The following is a 12855-nucleotide window of genomic DNA, read 5'->3' as shown; positions in this document are numbered from 1 at the left end:
TTTCATATGTCAGGGGAAGAGGGAAGAATCCTGTAATAACTGGTGTTTGCAAAGTTATTGGTGATTTCTTAGTGCAAAGTAAATAAGCTCTAGCATTTAAATATGATTAGAAAAGGCAGGATAAGGCTATACCATACTGTGCTGAGCAAAGAGATTTCCTTTTCCAATGAAGTTTTATTATTATTGTCGATACCAAATCATACTGTAGAATCTCCTATTAACCATGCTGAAGATCTTTTAAGTTGCGATGTTGCTCTATGGGGATATTCCATCTGCTTTGAAAGTAAGCACCAACTTGTTTAACTCCTGACAACACTTTGCCCTGTCAAGCAAGCAGGGAGAATGCCGAAAAGAAAGCGATGGGGCCAAATCCATTCCGGGTTTGTGCAACTCAAACCAAGACATGTGCCCTAAAATCTAACATTCAGAAATCCTTCAGCTCTGTGCCCTATAGCCTCACCTCATTACAATACGTTCACCGGTTTTTTGTTTTTGTTTTTTGGGTTTTTTTTTTTTTTTCCTTTCCCACCAGAAAGGGCAGAAAGGACAGCTGCCCACCAGAATGCTTTCAAATGGAGAAAAGGGGGTGCGGGGTCCCTCAGGGGTGCGCTGCGGCCATGGGAGCCCCATCTCCCCCCTCTGCCTCAGCATCAGGGCGAGCGCGGCCCGTCTCCACCGCGACACACCGATCCCTTGGGCAAGTCAGACAAAGCGACAGAATTTGGGGAACGGCTCGTAGCCCCGGGAAGGGACCCCCGCCTCTTTTTACTGCTCCGGCATCCACTTTTTGTACTTCCCCCGCTTTCAACAACTTTCCTCCGCACCTCCACCCCCCCGGAAACTTAGGGCAAACGCCGAGGAGAAGGAGAACAAAGGGGCAAAGAACAAAGAGCCGGGGAAGGGGAGGGAGGGAAGGGGAGGAAAGAGCTCCCCCCTTTCGGGTCAGCCCTGGGACCCTCCCCTTCGGCCGCCGCCCCGGGGGCAGCCCTGCCCGCCCGGCCGCCCGGCCCCGGCGGCTGCCGCGACGGAACACACACACACACACACACACACACACACGCACACACGCACGCACGCGCCCCGCGGGGCGCCCCAGCCCCCAGGGTGGCCGTGGGCACCCTTCCCGGGGTATGAGCTCCCCCCATCCCCAACACACCCTGCGAGGACCTGCTCGGGGTCTGGTTTGCACCCGCTCCCGCAGTACTCTCGAGAGCAACGATGAAATAACCGGGGGGAGGCTGCCCCGCTCCCCCCGCCACGCAGCCGAAGCTGTCCGCTGCCCCGGCCCTGCCCGGCGCGGCCCCAGGCCCCCGGAGCATCCTCGGCGGGTCCCCGCGGGGAGGGACCCGCGCCCCGGGAGAGCAACACGTGTGCGGCCCCAAACCCGCGGCCGCTCCGCGGGGCGGCTGCCGGGGCTCGCAGGGACCACGAGGGACCGGGCAGCCGGACACCAAGGCGGGGCCGCCGTTCCCTTTCCCCGCAGAGGTCGTGCTCGCCGCGCAGCAACCTTAAACTTTGTTAAAGTGCCACTAAGCACCAATTTTGGATGGTCCTCTCCCGCCCGCACACCCCCCCTTACCCGAAGGCGACCCTTTCGCAAAACTCCTGCTGCCTCTATTAGCGCTTAAACACCCTCGAAAAGCCGCAGGTGCCCTCGTTACCTGTTGCTCTGAGGCCCCTGCCCTCCTATCGGGGGACACACACACAAAAAATTAATTCTTCTTTCACTCTGACCACTCCGTGTTCGCTGCAGGTGGCACTGGGCTGCGGGAGCCCCGCCGGGGTGTAAAGCCCGGGTTGCTGCGGGCTGGGGGGCAGGTTTGGGCAGGACGGGCAGCCGCGGCGGCACCCCCAGAAGCTGCTGCGAGCGGCGCCCGGCGTTGCTGCCCAACTTCGGAGCGAAACCCAGGGGCCAGGGAGAGGCAGGCAGGGGCTGCCAGCGGGCAGGGGAGCAACCCTGTCGTTAGGTCACCTGGGGACCGCATGCACTAAATGCCACCTGCAACTACCTTTGAGAGAAGGACGGGGAATTCTTCTTCTTCTCGGGCAGGCGTTTCCCAAGTAAAGAGTTAGTTGACGCCGTTCTCCATTTGAGTAATAACCAAAGGAAACCCGAGCTTTACCTGAGAAACTTTTAGAGGGTTTTTTAATTTTCTTTCCTTCTTTTTAAAATTTAAGTTAGAAGTGGGCTAACAGAACCTCGCTTTCCTGAAGGCGAAATTAAATTAGCCCTGAATCAGGAGTGGGAACAAGCAGCGAGCGCGGTACGGAGCTGGGGTGCGGATGCCCTCGGAGAAGAGGTCCACAAGCGGTTCCGAGTTTAAACCGGGCTGGGCGCTCCCTGAACCGGCCCCGAGGGTGGGGGGGAGCCCCCCAAGCCGCTGTCATGAGCGACCCTCATTAGCGACATCAGAGAGAGGTGAGGAATGAGATAAACAGTTTAAGAACCCTGAGGTTCGCGACTGAGGAGCGTGAGGTACAGCTGTAACCCGCGTTTGCGTGAAACGCTGCCCTGGGACCGGGAGTAAAACTTCAACCCAGCCTGTGCCCTTAGTTAACTACAGCCAATTACTTGTCTCCGTATAAAAGGTTTCGCGTATGGTTACATGTGAGGGAGTACGAGAAGCTGAGTCTGTTTTTGTTATGATTTAATCAAATAAATTAAAGGAGAAGGGTAAGGATACGCCCAATTTGGGACTTCAAAAAAAAAAAAAAAAAAAAGGCAAGCATTAGTTTTGAGGGACGCTCTTTGCTCAAACCCTTTCCTGCTGCACAGAGCAAAGCCAGGCTCTCGGAGTCCACTCATCTCATTACTGCTGGTTGTTTGGGGTTTCTCTTTTCCTCCTAATGGAGTAACCTTTCATCAGCGATTGCAATTTCGGGGGGGAAAGGGTGAGTAGGTGCCAAAACAAGCTGGGGGTGGGGCAGAATTTTGCGTTTCAAGCAATTTTGAAGACAGCAATTCTGCTTACAGCAGAGAGGTAGGTGGATACTTGAAAACATCTCCCATCGGGGTGTCCTACTTTAGCAATTCTAATTAAAACAAGGTTTAAAAGATGCAAAGAAAGAGCAAGCTTCTTGCTTTATTTCCAATGGGCGTGGGGGATACCGTCAGGCACAAAGTGCTTCCAGCTTGTTCTAACGTGCACCTTTGTTTAAAAGGAAAAAAAAAAAAAATCAAGCTCGTCCTCTGATTTCAACTAATGTATTTTTAACTGGATTTCTTTCCTCTGCTTTGTGTGATCTGATACCTACCGTGTAGCCCTGGCCCACTTTCAGCCCTGCGGGTGCCCTGTATTGTGTGCGTGTCTGAAAGAAAAGGGAAAAGTCTTCCACCTCACACTCTTGTGCCCTATACCTGCGCTTGGGAATTGACTCGTGTCCAAGCTAGTGGTCAGCAAAACACGGATCCTGTTCCTCTTCTCACTGCCTAACCCGAGAGGAGCCGTGACTTTGTAGGTCCAGCCTGGCTAGCGCGGCTGTGACCGGCCGGCACCTTGGATCGATAAAGCAGGCAGTTTTCTGACGCTTCTTTTCCACGGCTGCTTATTGAAAAGGAGCCTTTACTGCCACCTATAAATAGCGCCGGAGCCGAGTCACTTTTTCTTTTTTTTTTTTTTTTTCTTTTTTTCCTTTCCCCTACCTAAAGCAGCAAAGTTATAACCAAGATACCGCAAGTTCTTCTTGCTCTTTGGCGGGGGCTCGCCTCCGGGGGGGCTGTGCTGGGGGGCCCGGCAGGGAGGCCCTGAAGGAGCGAGGGACTCCGGCAGCCCCAGCCCCGCACCGCCTGCCTTCGAACTTTGTTCCCGGGCAGGGGAGGGAGAGGAGCGAACACCGATACTCACCGTGCTCTTTGGCTTTCCAGGTGTAACTCCGTCTCTCCCTCTTCTTTGTGTGTAAGCGAGCAGAGGTTACATCCCGGGCACACGGTGTAATGCCCCGGGTAACCCCGACCCTGTTAATTTAACGCTACGCTGACCTGAGCGGGCGTGATTGGAGCTCGCGTGTAGGTTTAGAAAAGCGCCTCTCCCTGCTGGACGCAAACGCGCCTTCTCTGCCCACACCCCGCCTTTCCACGCCAAGAGTCCCCCAGCCCCGCACTGCCCCCCACCCCAGGACACCTACCTTTTCGAGACCCACGCTTCCCACCGCAGACTGCATCTCCCCCGCCCTCCCCCCGCCCCGAATCAACCGTGCAGTTTCGCACACCCACGTGCCGTGCCCTGCCTGCTGCGTGGGGCTCGGTTTCACGCACGGTGCCGCGCCGAGCTCTGGGACTGCCTGAAAAGCGCCGGGAGCTCGCGTGGGGACGGACGGAGCACGGCCGGGGGGGACGCGCTGCCGCCCCCGTCGCACCTCGCTGCCGCCCCCGCCGGGGAAGGGGTGGCGGGGGCCCGGAGCCGGGGCGCTCCCCATCTCCCCGAAACCTCGCGGGCGGCTCTCCCAGCGCTTTCCACCTGCCTGCACGGCGGGCGGGAGCCGGCGGACAGTCATTGCTGTGCCCCCTTACACCCGCGCTCTCTCTTTTCTTTTTAAATTTCCCTTTTAATTCCCCCCAATGGGGTTTGATGAATACAGCTCGTTACCCGCGCTGATACCAGGGTAATAATTGTCAGGGGGTCTGAGCGCTCCAGGGAAAGAAAAGCGGGGGAAGAGGGAGGGATACAACCTCCGTTATCTCGCTGTTACTAATTCCCAGCCGGCTCGGACTCGGGGGACAAGGCGATCGCTTAACAAACCCTCCTCCTCCTCTCCCTCCACCACTCCTTCCTTCCTTCCTCTTCTCCGGCACATTTTCTCCCCCGCGCTCGCCCACGTTTCATTCCTCCTCTTCGGGAGGAATAAGCCGTGCAAACTCAAACTAAAAAGGAAAAAAAAAAAAAAAAAAAAAGAAAAAAAAAAGGTGGGAGGGAAGGAGACAGGAGGGGAATTAAAAAAAAAAATAAGAAAGGGGAGGGAGAAAGAAAAGGACAGAAAGTGTCTGTGCCTGATCGCTGACCATCTGTGCAAAAGGTGATCATTGTTAGGTACTCACATGGCTGGTGGCAGAGCAGCTCTTAGCAATTAATAAGTCTCTCAGCTTGAGCTCTTCTTTCCCCTTTTTGATGGTAGCGCGCTCCGTGTGTTTCTCTCTCACTCACGCACACACACACAAACCCGATCAGATGCTTCAGGACCGGCCACTTTGCGAGGGGAACAACACGGGAGGGTTTGTATTACTCCAGGTTCGTGTGTGTAGCCTATAAATAGCGAACTTTTTGATGGAATCAGCTAACAAATGAGAGGAGAAGGCGTAATTTTGCGCAGGGAGCCCCCCTTTCTCTTTGCAAGATTAAAACCCCCCAGGCAGCAGACAGAGCTAAAGTTGTGGGTGTGTAGAAAGGAATTTCACTTTACTGTGACTGTGCGCGAGATTTTTCTTTGTTTATTTCGGGGGTTGTTTTTGTCCCGTCCCCCCCCCCCCCCCCCAACCTATACGTTATATCCTCCCTCCCAGCCTTCCCAGCCAGGGGCAGGAACTGACCCGGATTAGCACCGACTTTAACTCCAAGTTGGAAATACGGTGCGTTTGCGTGATGGTGGGTTTTTTTGTTGGTTGTTTTTTTGGGGGGTGTGTGGGGGTCCACGCGATACCGGTGGATGTGAAGGAGGGGGGCAGGCAGGCTTTCCTGAACGTGCCCTCACTTTGAGAGCAAGTGGGGAATAGAAAGAAAAGAGGTCGGAATTACTGGGGGGGTGGGGTGTTACTTCGGTGGGGATGAGGCGTTCGCCTGGGGCTTTGGGTCAGCCACGGAGCGATGGACCCACTCGAGAGAAAGCCCCGTGAAACACCTGCCTGTGGGGTTTACGCGCTCCGGCGGCACGGCCCCCCGCCGGCAGCCGGCACACGCCGCCCCGCGATCCCGCCCGGCGCAGCGGAGCCCCGGGCACGCGGGGGTGCCGGGACCGTGGCTGGGCACGCGTGGGCGTCGCGAGAGCCTCGTCCTTGAGCGCGCCCAGCCCCGGCACCGCCGGAGCCGGCAGAGCCGCTTTTTTGGAGGGGCTGGGGGGGCAGCCGGGGCAAGCGCCCCCCCCGCGGCGCCCCGCGCCCCCCTCGCCTCCGAGAGCAGCGTCCGGCCTAGCCCTTTTTTTTTTTGGGGGGGGGGGGGGAGGGAGGCAGAAACCCCTCTCGCTGCCGCGGCGGCGGGGCCGGTCCGACGGCTGGGCCGGGAGAGCCGCCCCCCGCACGGGGCCGGTGGGGGGGGGGCCGGCAGCTCCAGCGCCGTCCTCGGGCAGCCCCCCGGCAAGTGCCCTCCGGCTCCTTGGGGCCGGCTCCCCTCTGCCCAGCGGCTGTTACTGAGCGGTACCGGCAGTTTCGGGCCTTCCCTCGCAGCGAGGGCCGGGTACCCGCCGCCGGGGGACGTTGCTTGGCGGGAGGCCGCAGGCCGGGTCCCTGTCAGCTGAGGCACTGCCGCTGATAAGGATCCTACCGCGGCAGCTATGAAGAGGTTTTCTCCCCTGACAGGTGCCTGACAGGGCTGGCCAGGGAAGAACTGCTGACCTGTCTAAAGAAATATATCTGTGTCTCCCAGAATGGCAGGACAGATGGTGCCGGTTCGCGCCGTGGCGACTTTTCTCGATGGCGTACACCGAGCGGAGTTGATGAGCGTTTTGTTTTTACGGCGAGGAGGTAGCGATGCCCTCGGACACCCCGTGGCACGGACCTTCCGTGGAATGTCCGCTCGCGTACAGGCGGGAGTGCCGCGGAGACGTGAACCGGGAGGGCAGGGGGCAGCGGCAACGCTCCCGCCTGCTCCTGCCCCGTCCCACGCGTGCGTGACCTGCCGCAAAAACGCCGAGGAAAGCGGCTTTTAGCACCTTTGCTGAAGCCGGTTGCGGAGCCGCCCCCCCCGGTTGCCTCCAAACCGGCCCTAAGGGTCGCCCCGCGCTCGCCCCCCTTCCCCCCGCGGGGAGCTGAGCGCCCCCCGCCCCTCCGGGCAGGGCCCACGGCCCGGCCCCACGCGCGACACGCTGCCTGTGTGCCGCCCACGCGGTCCCTGCCCGCGGCCGCTGTCGCGCGGGGACGCGCACGAGCCTGTGTCAGGCAGCGCCCGGCGTGGGGGGGGGGGGGGGGGTGTGGGGGGGTGCAGGCAGAGCGCTGCGGGCAGCGTGTGCGCGCTTTGCGCACCGCGGGCAGCCCCCCCTATATAAGCGCTCCCCGCGCTATAGACCCGCCGGGGGGGCGGGACGGAAGAGACGGACGGACAGACAGAGAGCGGCCCGTGCGCGGCGGGGAGCCCCCGCAGCCCCATCCTCGGGGAAGGCCGCCGCTCCCGGGGGCAGAGAGTGGTCACCCGAGCCCCTTGCCGCCCCTCGCCTCCCTGCGCCCGGCTTGCTTAAGCCGTCCCTAGGCCGGGCTCCCCCAGCCCCTCGGGTGACTCTTGGCGCGGCGCGCTGGTCCATCCGCGCACATTTCCAATCTCATGGCTCATAAACTATTAGCAAAGGGATTTCATTATTCACCTTCTGTATCCTACAAAGGAGAAAGAAGAGAGAGAGAAAAAAAAAAAAGCACGCTCCCGGTAACAACGAGCCCCGGGCTGGGTTTAAACCACAGCGCTTCCCGCTGCCTCGGAGCGCGGCGCGGCGGGCTGCCCGGCCCGCGGGGGCCGGCGGAGGGGCGCGGAGCGGGGCCGGCGGCCGCGGCGGCCCCGCCGGGTTTCATCGCCCGGCGCTGGGCTCCGGCTGCTGCTTGTTGCCCCGGAGGGACTGCGGAGGTCAGCCGCGTTCGGAGGCAAAGCGAAACCGCGAATTCTGCCTGACTGGACGCGGGGAAAATATTCCGGAGAAAAGAATAAAATCTTGGGGATGAAAGGATGGGGGATGGCGGCCTGACGCAGTCTGGTTTTCTTTTTTTTTTTTTTTTTTTTTTCCTCCACCCCCCTGCAATAAATAACGTTAGGAGTTGTTTAGTTCTCCACGGAAATCTGACAAATGACACGCGAGGGTGTGGAGCCCACGCTGGCCACACTGCAGCGAACCAAGGGTCAGAGCCGGGGGACGGCGCGACGCTCCGCGGGGGGACCCGCCGAGGGGGGGTCAGCGGCAGCAAACCGCCGCACCAAGGCCTGCGAAGAGCGGCCGTCAGGCTCAGCTGCAGGCAGGACAGGCAGGCAGGGGCAAGCGCACGCCTCAGCAGGGCGACTAGAGAAACGTAGGAGCCGATCCAGGCAGAGTTACTGAAAGCCTGGGATTGAGACAAACAAGGATGTTAATACAGTGACAGCTAAGTTAGTTTCTTTCTTTTTTCCTTTTTTTTTTTTTTTTCCCTGTAAGAAATGGGATGCGAAAAAGTTTAGACCACGAGGTAATTATAAAAACCAATATAGCGAATTTTAGAGAGACCCACTTCGCAATTTTACACCGAAGAGCAAAATATTCCGGCGAAGTCTGGGGTCATCACCGACAATGGAGCAATGTTGCCTCCCTGTTTAATATACATGGGGTGGGAGATGAAGGGAAAACATAGGTAGCACCTGTAGTGCCAAAGGAAAAAAAAAAAATCAAATTACTACATCATATTTTGGGGCTATTTTGCAGGACACTCTTCAAAAATAGACCCATATTTAATTATATCTCTAATGATTTTCTCTCCGCGACTGCTAGTTAATAGTAAGGAGGAAATGGGGTTGCTACTGAGTTTTTACATTCTGATGTCTTAAAAAAGAATAATAATTTCCTTAATGTGTTAATCGCGCATCTGGGACAGCAAGCGACCAATCTGGAGCAACTGTTAATTAACACGTTGACCTGCCGAAGAAGTAAACTCCCTCAAAAAAAAAAAAAAGTTCTCCTATACTTGCAGTGCCGGATTGGCGTGACCCTGGAAGCCCCAGGGCTCTCCTCCTCTATTTTTTTAGGGGGGAGATGATCTCCGAAAGGGGCGAGGAGATGCGCAAGTAGCCCCCGGGGTTAAGCACCCCCTTCCCCGGGGCCGTCGCCGCCCGCGCAGCACCGCGCATCCTGCGCGGTGCTGCGCGGGCGGAGACGGCCCCGGGGAGGAGGTGCGGGGGAAGGCGGCCGGAGTCGCTCAGCAGCGTGTGTGAGCAAAAAGTCGTGGCAGAAAGGCGGAAGATTTGGGCTCTTCGGGAGGTGTGTTATAAACACCGGGCTGGGGGGGGGGTGGGAACCACACAGGCTCACGCGTGGGTGCTACAGCTCCAGAGCCTCTTCGGCGGCTCCCCCCCACAAAGCACAAAGAGAGGTCAGCGGCCTGAAACACGAGCTCCTTTTCTCACTCGCCAATGCTTTATGTTTGTCTTCCCCTCCCCTCCTTCTTTAATTAATTTTATTTTTTTTAATTAACTTTATTTTTTTTTTTTTTTAGATTCCCATGCAGACTTCAGGCAGGTTAGATGCCTGACTTGGCCCCCAACCCCCCCTCCCCAGCACAGGGACTGGAGTATGTTACTGACGAGTTATACTTTAACTTCTCCGCAGGTAATAATTAAAGAGTTTCTTTCTAAATCTCTTTCCCCCCCCCTGCCCCCCAGAAACACGGAGGTTTTCTTTCGCAATAGATTACATTGATCACCCACAGGGACACGCTCTCCTCGGAGGAGCCACCTGTGAGCTGCTCTCAGTTCGGTCCACTCTGCACACTCTTTCCTGGACCTTCCCCCCCATTTTTTTCTTGAGCTGAAAGGTTTCTTTAGGGATGCATTGCTAGAAACACTTCCAAACTCCCCCCCAAGAGGAAGTTCCACATGCAAAAGGGGACTGACAGTCACTCAGATGCACACATCCAGACTTTGGCCATGCCTCCGAATTTTGTCCCATACTCACGTTGTGGATGAGTTTAAAAAGAAGAGATATAGAGGGAACAGTCACTGACATCAGTAGGGGAGTGTCTCTCTCAATTGGGAAGACCTCCATCTTTTTCTAGTGGCGACGCTTTCCAAAGAAAACCTTCAGCCTCATCCTAACAGCAGTACTGAAAGTTTTAGGGGCTCTGAGTTACTTCAGATCATAAATTAATCTGCCAGAGAAGTGCGGCACACACCTGATATCAAGGGAGGGTCAAGAGCTGACCAGTTCCAGCTGGTCCCGCATTTGATTTACTTCAGGCTGTTAAGATGTATGCTGTGGTGTTTTGATAAGAAAAAAGGAGTCAGCAGTTTGATTTGGCAATTCTTTCTTTTTTTTTTTTTTTTTTTCTTTCTCTGAAGAGGACTGCAGTTTAAGCTAAGGAATTTGTTATTGCTGTTGGTGTGGTTTTTAGCAGAGGTTCTCAGTCTGCATGGGGCTATCTCATCACTTATTGTTAACACTTAACTGTGTTTCTTGCTCTCCTAAGTAAGCCAGACAGTGGCATGAACTTTTATGCAGCTTGTCTACCTCAGGCCTCCGGCATCTCTGGCTTGTGCTTTTGCTGGGGTTCACTCCAGTCAGGGTACCCGGAGCAACAGCAAAAGCAGTGGCCATCACCCAGCTGCTCCATCTCGGCAGAGCCCTACCACAGCTCTCCGCCTCACACCTCTCTTTTCCAAGGGTCTCGCCCCCGAGTTGCCTCAGGCACCTAAGAAATATGTGAAATTTTTGGTTTTATACTGTACCGATGTACTCATACAAGCTGAATGTGGGAGGCTGCTTGTTCTTAGCTGAATTAAACTATTATTTGCAGGTATCTCCTGCACCTGCTGTGCCTTCTCCTATAGCCCCCAAAACTTTCTATCACAAGCGAGTTAAATCACTGAAATTACTCAAGGGATGTTGTCTCTGACGTGTGTGTCTGTAATACTCCAGACCAGAGGACCATCGCACAAATAACACCCCTCAGAGGTGGCAGCAACGGGTGCATAAATGGGGGACTAAGAATCAGACCAGGATTTTTGGATTCTATCTCCTATTTCTTCTCCTTTCCTCCCGTTTTAGTTTCTCTGCCTCTAAAATAGAGAAGTAATAGCCACTGACACTATTGCCTTTCCATGAGGCAATTGATGTTTGAAAAAAATTGGAACTCCACAGAGGATGTAATCTGTGACAATAAGGTGGATGTGCTGCTATTCCCTGGATTCTGGTTGGCAAACATTTCTCAGCAGAGACCATATTTTCTGTTGCATGTAGCTTTAGAAAAAAACATCATCACTTAGGCTGAAAACTGATATGCTGACTGTCTGTACTGGGCAGATTATTTTGAAAATACCTGCCAAAACAATTTGTCCATTTCCAAGAACAAGGTTATGGAAAAATAAACAGTTTTGCTCATACTGAAAAAATGGAAACTTTTTCCTTTGAAATGCTCTGCTGCCCTCAGGCTTTGAAGCACAGACTCAAAATGTGACCTTTTTTTATTTAAAATGTGCCTTTCCCTCTCTGTCTGAAAATTTAACCAAACGTGGCTAACTTGTAAATATTAGAATTTTTGTAATGAACACACTCTCAGTAATGATTTCTTTTATTCTAGCAGGAGAAAGGAATCGCTAAAGACTGGCCTCCTCTGCAAACAGAAGCTTAGGGACACAGTGGTGAGGCTAGATTTCCCCTTTAATCCCCACCTCCAAATTTTCCCCGTGAGCCCGAGTTTTGGCGCAGGATCTGAGAGGTAGGAATCCTATCTCTTCTAAGCTCCAAACGATTTGAAGGTTGTGTCAAGAAGAAAGGTCTCTGCATGAATACGACGGGGAGAAAAAAAAATCCAGCCTGTGACAGAGCAGGCGATAGAAGCAGCCAGGCAGTCCAGAGAGAAAAACCGGGACTGGTGTTTGGAGGCAGGAGCCTGGGACTGATTAGGTAAGGAGACACAGAGGTTGTGCACAGAAAGCAGAGAGAAACCGTTCGGTTGAGGAGCCTGGAGGGGAGAGAGGAGGGCAAGGATAGCAAAGCCAACTAATGTTCTCAGCCAAGAGCAAGGATGCGTAATTGCAGGAAGTCCAGAGTAGGTGGGCTGAATTTCATTTGAAACATGGTAGAAATCCTGAAAGTCAAAATGTTTTATTTCACTGTTTTTAACTGATGCACTCCAGCTGCATCATTATTGCTTTTTACTTGGAATAGAGTCTGCTTTCTAATGCTAAAAAAGAATTAAATGACTTTCAAGAGAAGTATTTCAGAGCTGATCCAAAACATTTTTAAAATGCTTTTTTCTGTGCATCGCCACCAAACTAAGGACATGTGTTTTATATTCAACACTAGCTGCAACATCAGGCACTGGGATGATAAAGAAATGACTAACCTGAGGGTTTCAGAGCACCTCGATTCTGTCTCTGTACATTATGATACACAAGCACACAGAGTTTATTCCACAAATTTCCTGAAGCAGAAACGAAACCCTGCAAGGTACGCTCCCTCTGGGGACAGATCAGAACTTTGTAGTTTTTATTCATTAGATTCCTCTCTGATTTGTCATGGAATTGGGTACAGTTCATGTGTGAGGTAGAGAACTACAAGAAGAGAAAGGCAGGGCTTTGTAGCAACGTGATAGCTGAATTTTGCCTGCTGAGGTTGCTTCCATTGCCCTTTCGCCTCAAAGCTTCTACAATGTGGGGAAAGTTGCCTCAAGAGGTTTCCATATTATGAGGGCCAATCCTGAAATTTTGAGGTCTGGTAGGCTGAAGTGAATCGCTTACTACCTCAGACAAAATCCATGGGACTGTGCATTGACTGTGCCAAGTGATGCAGAATGCTAAATGGGTTGAAAAATCAAGTAGTCAGTATCTCTAATTGGATACCAAAAATCACCAGGCTTTTTTTTTACTTTAATCTCATTTGTTTGGAATACAGATTTATTAAAAAGGATGAGGCGATCTCATTGCTTCAAGTTCAGGTTGTTTGCTAAGCACCCAGATACTATCCTATGGCAAGGCGGGGAGAGGC

At 54.1% G+C, this 12855-nt stretch overlaps 1 protein-coding gene across 3 annotated transcripts in view; it reads right to left on the bottom strand.

Moving 5' to 3' along the window:
- Positions 1-5195, bottom strand: part of ESRRG (estrogen related receptor gamma) — a 408226-nt gene extending 403031 nt beyond the window's left edge. For 2 of the 3 annotated variants that reach the window (XM_074817905.1, XM_074817904.1), the window contains exon 1: positions 5036-5195. Coding sequence is in view for 1 of the 3 variants with exons in the window: in XM_074817904.1 (XP_074674005.1) it covers positions 5036-5037 (2 nt within the window). In the remaining 2 variants the exon portion in view is untranslated. Of the gene's footprint in view, positions 1-3845; positions 3933-5035 lie in introns of those variants that run through there. The other variant, XM_074817911.1, reaches the window with a different exon arrangement.
- Between the last annotated feature and the right edge of the window lie 7660 nt (positions 5196-12855).

The sequence above is a fragment of the Strix aluco genome, chromosome 3, assembly GCF_031877795.1.
Source record: "Strix aluco isolate bStrAlu1 chromosome 3, bStrAlu1.hap1, whole genome shotgun sequence".
NCBI classification, from domain to species: Eukaryota; Metazoa; Chordata; class Aves; order Strigiformes; family Strigidae; genus Strix; species Strix aluco.
Note: the sequence above shows the minus strand (reverse complement) of the source record. Positions and strands in the feature narration are given on the sequence as shown.